Source organism: Orycteropus afer, unplaced genomic scaffold (assembly GCF_000298275.1).
Source record: "Orycteropus afer afer isolate SDZICR_OR568_19922 unplaced genomic scaffold, OryAfe1.0 scaffold00103, whole genome shotgun sequence".
Taxonomy (NCBI): domain Eukaryota; kingdom Metazoa; phylum Chordata; class Mammalia; order Tubulidentata; family Orycteropodidae; genus Orycteropus; species Orycteropus afer.
In genome coordinates, this window is record NW_006921690.1 from 6,217,419 (window position 1) to 6,228,197 (window position 10,779).

Genomic DNA, 10,779 nt, shown 5'->3' on the forward strand with positions numbered 1-10,779 from the left:
CTGGTGGGTTTGAACCGCCAGCCGTCTGGTTAGCAGGCAAGTGTCTTAGCCACTATGCTACCAGAGCTCCCCAGGAATGCCTAGGATATTGATATGCAAGCACGCCATGTCATTTTTGACAACTTCCAATTTTCCTAGATTCATACTCCATACATTCCACATTCTGATTAACGGATGTCTGCAGCTCTTTCTTCTCATTCTGACTCATGCCACATCTACAAAGGTCCTGAAAGCTTTTCCATCCACATCATCAAGGTCAAATCTACTTTCACCAGGCAGTTCTCCCCCAGCTGTATTTCGAGTGCCTTCTAGCACTATTGTTAGACAATGTTCTACAGCTATTCATACAATTTTCACTGGCAAACTTTTTAGAAGTAGATTGCCAGGTCCCTCGACTGCAAAGATCTCTTTCAAGTGTTTAAAAGCAAAGATGTCATCTTGAGGGCTAAGATGTCCCTGAGCCAAGCCATATTTTTAATCACTTCACATGCATGCAAAAGCTGGAAAATGAATAAGGAAGACTGAAGAAGAATTGACACTTTTGAATTATGGTGTGGGCAAATAATATCGAATACATCATGGACTGCCAGAAAAATGAACAAATCTGTCTTGGAATAAGTACAGTCAGAATGTTCCTTAGAAGCCAGGATGGTGAGATACTGTCTCATGTACTTTGGACATTTTATCAGAAGGGACCAGTCCCTGGAGAAAGACATCATGCTCGGCAAAGAAGGGTCAGTGAAAAAGAGGAAGACAACAACAAGCTCAAACAGCAGTAAAAGCGAAGATGGTGCAAGACTGAGCAGTGTTTTGCTCTGCTACACAGAGATGCTATGAGTTGGAAATGACTCGACAGCTCCTAACAATAACAACAGCTGCAAAGTTTCATCTTAGGGGCACTGTTTACATAAGACACTTTCTGACTGATAGACACCACTGAACAAAAGCAAAAGCACTACTGTACTAAGACACCAAAGTACCATAAAATAATTTCACCAAATATTAAACACATCTTTGACATTAAGAGTTACACCATTTTTATAGCAGTTTGTTTTAAAAAGTATAAAGATGGGGGAAACTAAACTTTACAGTTATCTTTAACTTAGTAGGGAGCTCTGGTGGCATACTGCCTAAGGCATCTGACTGCTAACCAGAAGGCTGGCGGTTCAAACCCACCAGCCACTCCTTGGAAGGAAGGTTGGGCAATCTATTTCTGTAGTGATACTGCCTCAGAAACCCAAGGAGGGGTCCCTATGAGTCGGATCTGATTCAATGGCAGTGGGTTGGGTTTGGTTTGGTTTTAACTTAGGAAGTAAAATTTGCAGGAAGATTTTAACAACTTTGTGAAAAACTAGAGCAAAATTATTCACTCTACTTTTAAAACTGTTTAAAAAACATCCCTACCAACTTATATTGTCTGCTAAGTTACAAGTTAATTCATTAACTCTGAATACCTTTTCTTACAATCCACAAGTGCCTCATAAAGTAACCTTAAAAGGGTGTGCTTTTTCTCAGTGGTGAGGTTCCAGTCAGAAATCCATTTTCTTACCTATAGTGGGATTGACAAAAGGAGAAAATTTAGTCACAATTGAATGTATTTTCACAATTTAAAAGATAAAATTTAAAACACATATATTTGCGACTTGTTTCAGCTTTACCATAAAACTGCCTTTCTTATAAGCAAAGTAAGTGCTCCACAAAATAACTCACTTGATCCAGCTCAGTTGGAATGTACTGAATGGCTCCACAAGATGCTGCCACTTTAATAAGACTACAGTAGACTGTGTATCTTACAGGAGTATTCTTATCCATCCCATGGAAAAGGTTGCTTAGCCTGGTTAACAAACAAACAGCAAAGCTATGAGATCTGCAACCCTAGTAAATAAGCTGAAGTTATTTGTCCTTATGCATGTCTACTGCTAAGAGCTCAAATTTATGTACTAATAGTAGTGATGGTAATAACAATAACTAGCATTTATGCAGCACTTCCTACTGTCTCAAGCCCTGTTCTTTGCACTTCACATCTACTAAATCATTAACCCTCACACAAACCTGAGGTAGGTACTATTCATAGGAATTGGGGCAAAGAGAGGTTAAAATTATTTGCCCAAGGTCACACAGACAATAAAAGCCATATGTGACAGTCTAGTTCCAAAACTGCTGCTCTTACCATTAAAAACCAAACTATACCCGTTGCCACTGAGTCAATTCTAACTCATAGTGACTCTATAAGACAGAATAGAACTGTCCTATAGAGTTTCCAAGGCTGTAAATCTTTATGGAAGCAAACAGCTACATTTACTCCTGCAGAGAGGCTAGTGCATTTGAACCAGTGACCTTTTGGTTAGCAGTGAGCACTTTAACCACTGTGCTGCAAGGGCTCCTTCTATTACATGATTGTTGTTGTTGCTGTTGTTGTTTGCCGTCGAGTCGGCCCCGACTCATAGCGACCCCTCCTTGGGTTTCCGAGGCAGTATCACTACGGAAGTAGGATTGCCCAACCTTCCTTCCCAGGAGTGGCTGGTGGGTTTGAACCGCCATCCTTCTGGTTAGCAGTCAAGTGCCTTAGGCACGATAGTGATATGAAAACAGTTCCTTGAAAAACCCAGTCTCTTTTAGGTCTCAACTTACAACTGTAGCCTCAGAGACGGACGTTCACCTTCCCGAAATTTGACTAGCTTTTCACATAGGCTTTCAATCAGAGCTTCTTGCTTGTCTGGTTCCAGGATCAAGAGGAGAGAGACCACGCTGTTCATCACACTTTCAACATCTGTATACACAACAGTGATATAGTCAACAACTACAATACTCAATGTTGCTGGTTAAATATGTATTTCAAATATTTTAATGCACTGAACCATTGAATACTACATCTAAGACACTTTAAAAAGATAAATTCTGATAATTTTAAGAGACCTTTCCTTCAGCAGAAGGCAGCAAAAATATAGTTTATGAATTCACACTAAACTAGCTCTGTTAAATAACTAATATTCAGAAAGCAACTTAAATATTTTACTAAAACCAAAACCCAACTCACTGCCATCAAGTCAATTTCAACTTATAGGGACCCCCTTTGGGTTTCCAAGGTGGTAAATCTTTACGGAAGCAGATTGCCCAGTCTTCCTTCCGTGGAGTGGCTGGTGGGTTTGAACTGCCAACTTTCTGGTTAGCAGTCAATGCCTTAGGCACTAGGCCACCAGAGCTCTTTATGTTTTACTGAAGAGAAAGAAAACTATTAAGATTTGGTTCCATTAGAATACCTAACTAGTGAAATAGAAGGTTAACTGACATGTCTCATATGGTCTAATTTTTTGCTGGCATGATATACAATCATTTAGAAGTTATTGGTTACATTTTAAGTTAGGATTCTTTCCGAATCGAGGAAAATTTTGTACAAACATATAGAAAATAATTTAAAAATGAAAGCTGACTTTCTGCTTGGGTCACTAGTTTTTGAGTATTAAAGATATTATTACTTATATACCAAGTTTAATGTCAAACCTTGACTACAGGTTTCAGGACTCTTAATTTTAAAACTTCCCATTTTATCTCAATAAACAAGGAATCAACCAAATAATTACATGATTTTTAGATTATCTGAAATTAGATTCTACTTGATACTACTCTAAACCTTATGAATATTAAAGAGCTTTTTTTCCTTCACTTCATTCTATGTTATCAGTATTAACTGGAATACTTAAAAAAAAAAAAAAAATTCTGACCTAAAAAAACATGTTTTCTCAGAATGTGATTACTTAATTGGTGTAATAGATTATAACAAATGGAAGGTATATGCAAAGATAAAAGACAATTGTGCTTAAAAGATCTTTAGTCTCAAACACAAAACATACAGTTCACAAGAAAAAAAAATATGCTTAGTAAGAAAATACTGCAAAAGATTGAAAAACAAACCTTTATCATCTTCCTTCAGACACACATCACAGGCTTCAATAATTTGAGCTAAATCTACATGAAGTCCACCTTCTGAGTTTTCTTCTGAAATTTCAGCTCCTTTAGATTTCAGATAAGCTCGGAGCTCAGCAGCCTGGTGAATCAAATAGGGTTGTTATTTATCTATAAAACTGTAAACGACAATGTAAGATCTCAAATCATTCTGTCCCATTTTTGAAAAAATAAAAGTAAATATTATATTGAACAATTACTTAGAAGTTATGTTGAAGTGCCCCCCTCACACACCCCTAATATTTTATGACGAGCCCAGCAAAGAGTAATTTCATAAGACTCAGTGGCTCCATGTGGCTCATCTTCAGAATTTCTCTCATATCGCGTGTACCCTGCCTTTTTCATAAAACCCAAGGGTTTACTTGGGGGGTTACAGGAAGGGAAACAAATGTGTCATGGTAAAAAGTCCATTTTTTAAAAAAAGGAATTTTATTGCTCTTTTTGAAAAAAATTACTAGTACAGCTACTAGAAAAAAAAAGTTACAGATAATTAATAACCTTGACAAGAGAATAATTCATTAATTAAGTATTTGGGGGGGAGAAGCTCTGGTAGCATAGTGCCTAAGGCACTTGACTGCTAACCAGAAGGCTGGTGGTTCAAACCTACCAGTCACTCCTCAGAAGGAAGATTGCACAATCTACTCCCGTAGTGATACTGCCTCCGGAACCCAAGGTGGGGTCGTTATCGATGGCACATAACAACAACAACAAATATTTGCAAACCGACATGAAAGAAGCATTCTGGGAGATAAAAATGTTATTGCCTCCAAAAGTTGTGCTGAATAGAGTATTTTAAACAAATTGGATCTACTATGTAATTTTTTGGAGGGGGGAGCAGCTCTGGCAGCATGGTCCCTAAGGTATGTGACTGCTAACCAGAAGGCTGGTGGTTCAAACCCACCAGCCACTCCTCAGAAGGAAGACTGGGCAATCTACTTCCATAGTGAACAGGCCTTGGAAACCCAAGGAAGTGTCGCTGTGAGTCAGATCCGATTCTAGGGCAGTGAGTTTGGTTTGTTTTTTTACGTAATTTTTAAAAATGCAAAGTGCATACCTGGGTCAGGAAGCAACCATGAACATATAAAAATACAATGATAGTACTGAATCCAACCACCTGGATATTAACTCTGCTACTCTTGTTGCCAGTTCAATGCAACAAGGTGCCATAAGAGACAAAGTGTAAGTCTAGAGCAGGTATCCTCCAAATGGAGGTGAAGTTGGCAGCATGTCAGAATCTCCTTCACTTAATCCCCTATCCCCTCAAACCAATACTGTCAGTAAGTGTCACAGCCCTAAAGTGACGGAAAAGGCAAAAACTCCTGATCCAAAGAAATCTGGACAGCAAAGTATTCAACTTCAACCCTACTGTTTTATATAGTATTTAATAAATTTTGTTCTTTTGAGGGTTTGGCATTTATGACAACAAAACAGAATGCAATGGCTTTTAAAGGATAATGAAATGAAGAACTGACACCAACAGATGAAAGGATACCATTTGTAAGTACATAGGAGATTCTTAAGGCCATCAACATTTTAAACCCACAAATGTTGGGCTACTTCCAAACCTTGTAGATCTGATGGTGCTATCTTTTCACTTGATATAGTAATTTCATTTATGGCTTGTTATTATAAATAAGATTTCAAAAAACTGCCACAATATCAAACAGCACAAAAATACCACGAGAAAATATGCTTCTCCTTGATGGGAATACATAATATGGTCCAATCAAGAAAAAAAAAACAAAACATTTGTTCACTCCGTGCTTTGTAAATACTGTTTCTTAGAACTATTTAATTGTTCTTATTAGCTGCCATTTATTTGGCTCCCAACTCATAAGAGATACCACCTGTTAAACAGAGTAGAAGTGGCCCACAGGGCTTTCTTTCTTGGCTGTAATCTTTAAGGAAGCAGTTTGCAGGCCTTTCTTCAGTGGGTGGGTGGGTTCTAACCTCCAACCTTTAAGTTAGCAGCTTATGGCAAATACCTTGCACTACCATAGGAGCTCTGGTAGCATAGTGGCTAAAGCACTTGACTGCTAACCAGAAGGCTGGCGGTTCAAACCCACCAGCCACTCCTCGGAAGGAAGGTTGGGCAATTCTACTTCCATAGTGATACTGCCTCGGAAACCCAAGGAGGGGTCGCTATGAGTCGGGCCGACTCGACAGCACATAACAACAACCACCACCTAGGCACTCAATCAACAGCTTACTGTTTCTAATCTGTCACCCTCACCAGCCCCAATTGCTTGTAGTAAAAACAAAGGAACAGAGACAAGGATTCTTAACTGTGTCCAAACTGAGCATTTGACCAAATATTTGAAAAACTCTCTGCCTCACTGTGCTAGTGTGAAACTGATCTATAATTAAAATAGGGTCATAACCTGACTGAGAAATAACACTTCAAAATTATGACAACTGCCAGGAATTTTCTGTATCTACAAATCCCTCTGTATGTTTTAAAATAATAATGATAATGAATTTTGTAACATAATATAAACTGGCAATATGCTTCTAATCCTAATCAAAGATACTTTTTTCTTGTCTTCCTTTCCGTCCATGCTTTTTCAACCCTTTCCCCATTGCAGTCCTCCTCCTCTTTTCATTTCCTTCTTATTTTGATCTTCAGGACTGAGATTCTGCAGCTCTACTCCAGGGAGGGGGCGGTTAGGAGGGGAAATCACCCCTCCATTTCTACTAAGTACCTTAGACTAAGATGTTTTCTTGTATGGAACCAAAACTTCCAAGTTAGTTAAGTAACCAGAAAAAACAAAATGACAACACTTAGAACTTCACAAAATACAACGTCCAGTTCTAAAAACTTAACTTAAAGGATATTATTTCATGTTTAACGTCTAACAACTAAAATTAAACTCTTGTTATGGAGGAAATGAGAAGCATTAGCCCTTCGAAACAAAGAGCAAACCCCAAACAAGAAAAACAGCAGGATGGTAGGTGGGATTTCTAGAAAAGACCGCCAGGTGTATGCCTCGGAGTAAGAGAGTAGAAGTGACACTGTGCTTTCTGGTTACCGAACTCTTACCCTTGCACAAGCAGGAATACATAACATGGGTCTACCAATTAGCTTCGCTTTTAGATCGAGCAATGCTAAAAACCATTCTGATTTTTAGTACCAAACTACTTTTCCCTACATTGCTTACGCCGTCTTAAGATTCGTCACCTCTCACTCCGGATGTGACTACATTAGGGGGACGGAAGCAGATCCCCTTCCTTTCAGTCGAAAAGTACTAATTCGTCTTAAGTGACTTCAGGCCAAGAAAAGTCCGACGCCGACCAAGAAGCTGGTCGTAGAGGCTCAAGCCCCGCGTTGGGACCGCCGGTAAACTGGCTGGTGCGACTCCAGGCGGGAAATGTGCGCCCCAGCCAAGCGACTTCTCCACTCTCGCGGGGAGAGACGAGGAAAGAGCTACAGGTCTCAGCCCTGGATCCACTGCACAGGGTAGAGTCCCGCCGGGCCTAATCTCACAGGCGGGCCCTCACGCGGCCCTGAAACATCCCCCACCCCACCCTGGCTGCAGTCCCCGCACAGGAGCTTACCTGATCTTCTTCACTTATATCAATGAAGGCCGGGACGCTCATGATGAAGACCCTGGCACCGCGAACAGTCCAGTCGCGACCCACGCGGACCGGAAAAGAGACCTGAGCTGCGCGGTGGCGCCTCACAACCGCTTCCGGGTCACTACGCGCGGGCCGCGGCGAGGCGGGGCCCCTGGACGGGAGGAGTCGCGGGACCTAATCCCAGTGCACGCTCTCGGCGTGGTTGGCGCGTCGCCGCGGCGGGTGTAAAGAGCGTACCCAGCTGGGCCATCTCCGAGCGCCGTCTTGTGCGGATTTGTTCTTCCGGGATCCTGTGGCCGAAGGTCCTACAGATTCTCTCCCTAGTAGCGCAGCCCTTAGTCTATTTTCTCCCTGAAAAGCTTGTTCAGTCAACGAAAACTACTTGTGCTCAAAACAATTGTTCACTTTTAATCTTGCCGTCTTCTGGCTGTCTCTCTCGCCTACTGCACTTCAAAAGCGCCTTAAACATTGCTGCAACCAGCCCTGCCTCCTTTGCACGTTAACCAGCTCTTGACAGTCCAGAAAGCGCCTTCGAGGTATGCGTTTGTATTGGAGCCCAACAATTTGTTTTTCTAGTTATAATTTAATCCACCTTTCAGCCTTTATTGAAGGGCCAGGAGGCAGGCAGTGTTCCTTACGGTGGGGATAACAATTTTCGAAAGAACTCCTGCTTTCCATTTACTTTCCAATGGGAACACACTAAAAATTGTCACATTAGAAAGGCAGTCTTGTTCTACAGGATGGACTCCAGAATCAGATTCCTTGGGTTAGAATCCCAGCTGTACCTTTAGATGGATGTGTGATTTGGGGCAACAGCTTAACCTCTGCGTCTGTTTCCTCTTGAAAAATAATAGTTAACTATTTACCTCATGTTGTCAGCGATTAATAGTTTAATATATAAAACCCTTACAACACGCTGAGTCTGTGTTGTTGATGTTGTTGAATGGCTTCAAGTTGCCTCTCACTGTGACCTTGTGTGTAACAGACAAAATGTTACCCAACCCTATGCCATGATTGTATGCTTGGGGCATTGTTTTGCCGTGGATTGTGTCAATCCATCTCATTGAGGCTTCCCTTGTTTTCCATGACCCTTTACTTTACCACACATGATGTCTTTCTCTAGGGTTTGGTCTGTGCAGAGTAAGCAAAAGGAAGTCTTACTATTACCTGTAATGACCATACTGTTTGTATTTCTTCTAAGATGGAATTGCTAATTCTGGTAGTCCATCGTGTATTCAGTATTCAACAATATTTATATTATTCAATAATGGTTTTATTAGAATATTCAAAAATACCTTTATTGAGATGTAATTCTCACATCATAAAATTCACCCTTTTAAAGCGTACAATTCAGTAGTTTTAGGATATTTCCAGAGTTGCACAAGCATTACCACCACCTAATTTTAGAGCGTTTTAATCACCCCAAAAAGAATCCTTGTACCCATTAATAGTCATTTTCCACCCCCAGCCCCTAGCATCCACCAATCAACTTCCTGTCTCTGTGAATCTTTTTATTATAAACATTTTGTGCCTGGCTTCTTTAATTTAACGTAATGTTTTCAAAGTTCTTCAAGGATGTAGCATAGATCAGCCCACTTCTTTTTATTGCTGAATGACATTTTACCATATAGATGCGCTATGTCTTGTTTATCACTTCATCAGTTGATGGACATTTGAGTTGCTTCCATTTTTGTCTATTATGAATAATAATACTGCTTTCAGCATTTGTTTTTATGCAGATGTATGTTTTCATTTCTTTGGTATTTACCTAGGAGTGGAATTGCTGAGACTTACACAAACTCTGGGAGCTCTGGTGGTGCAGAGCCTAAGACATTTGACCGTTAACCATTAGGCTAGCGGTTCAAAAAGAGGGAGCAGCTTTATTTTTTTTTTTTCCTTTAAATTTTATTTTGTTGCTGAGAATACATACATACAGCAAAACATACACCAATTCAATAGTTTCTACGTATACAATTTGGTGACATTGATCACATTGTTCAAGTTGTGCAACCATTCTCACACTCCTGAATTGTTCTTCCCTTATTAACATAAATTCATTGCCCCCTAAGATGTCTATCTAATTTTTCAAGTTGCCATTGTCAATTTGATCCCATATAAATAGTTCTTAAAAGAGCATAATACTCAAGGCTGACCTTTTTTACTAGTTAAACTATTCAGGTTTAAGAAGACTTCAGGGGATAATTTGTGTTTAATGTTTAAAGATTATCTCAGGGCAGTAGTTTCAGGGTTCGTCCAGCATCCATGGCTCCAGAAAGTCTAGAGTCTATGAGAATTTGATATCCTGTTCTGCATTTTCCCCCTTTTGATCAAGATTCTTCTATGGGATCTTTCAGCAAAATGTTCAGTAGTGTTAATCAGGGACCATCCAATTCTGGTGTCATGATTTGCAATGGCAGTTGTTCATGGAGGCAATTAGCCACACATTCCATATCCTCTTCCTTTTCTGATTCTCCTTCTTCCTCTGTTGCTTCAAGTGAATAGAGACCAATTGTAGCTTGGATGGGTGCTTACAAGCCTTTAAGACCTCAGGCACTATGCAGTGAACTCTTCGTAGAACGTAAGTTCTAAACATATTAGTAGGCCAATTAACTGTGATATCCCATGAAATCATGACTCTAAACCTCCAGACCAAAGAACCAAATCCCATGAGATGTTTGGTTGTACATGAGCAGGCTCAACAGCTACTCTTTTTTTTTTCTGTCATTTTTATAAATATATCACACAACTTTTGCCAATTCAACTGTTCAGAGGTGTGCAACTTATTGACGGTAATTACAATAATGGCTGTGCAACTCTATCTTTAATCAATCACATCAATTAAACAGCTTTATTCTTAATAGCCTCGAACTGGAAATAACCCAAATGTTCATCAATAGGTGAATGGATAAACCAGTTGTTACATGTCCTCACAATGGAATACTACTCTATAATTTGTTTAAAAAAATGAACTATTGGTACATGAAACAACATGGGTGAATCACAAAATAATTTTGCTGTATGAAAGAAGCCAGACATACTATATGATTCCATTTACATAAAACTCTAGAAAGTACAAACTAGAATAATAGCAGACTGATTGTTGCCTGTGGGAGGAGGCTGGGAAGAGGGAAAGCTAGATTACAAAGAGGTCTGAGGAAACTTTTAGGGGTTATGAATATGTTTATTATATTGATTTTGATGAGTGTGTCATGGTTGTATGCATATGTAAAATTTATTGTA

The 10,779-nt window shown here is 39.7% G+C and overlaps 1 protein-coding gene across 1 annotated transcript in view; it reads right to left on the reverse strand.

Annotated features, from left to right (window-relative positions):
- EIF3M (eukaryotic translation initiation factor 3 subunit M) overlaps positions 1–7,560 on the reverse strand; it is a 20,233-nt gene extending 12,673 nt beyond the window's left edge. The window contains exons 1-5 of the mRNA XM_007943284.2: positions 7,519–7,560; positions 3,913–4,045; positions 2,632–2,770; positions 1,711–1,834; positions 1,455–1,549 (exon numbers count right to left, since the gene is read on the reverse strand). Coding sequence (XP_007941475.1) covers positions 1,455–1,549; positions 1,711–1,834; positions 2,632–2,770; positions 3,913–4,045; positions 7,519–7,560 — 533 coding nt within the window. The remainder of the gene's footprint in view (positions 1–1,454; positions 1,550–1,710; positions 1,835–2,631; positions 2,771–3,912; positions 4,046–7,518) is intronic.
- Positions 7,561–10,779: the final 3,219 nt, after the last annotated feature.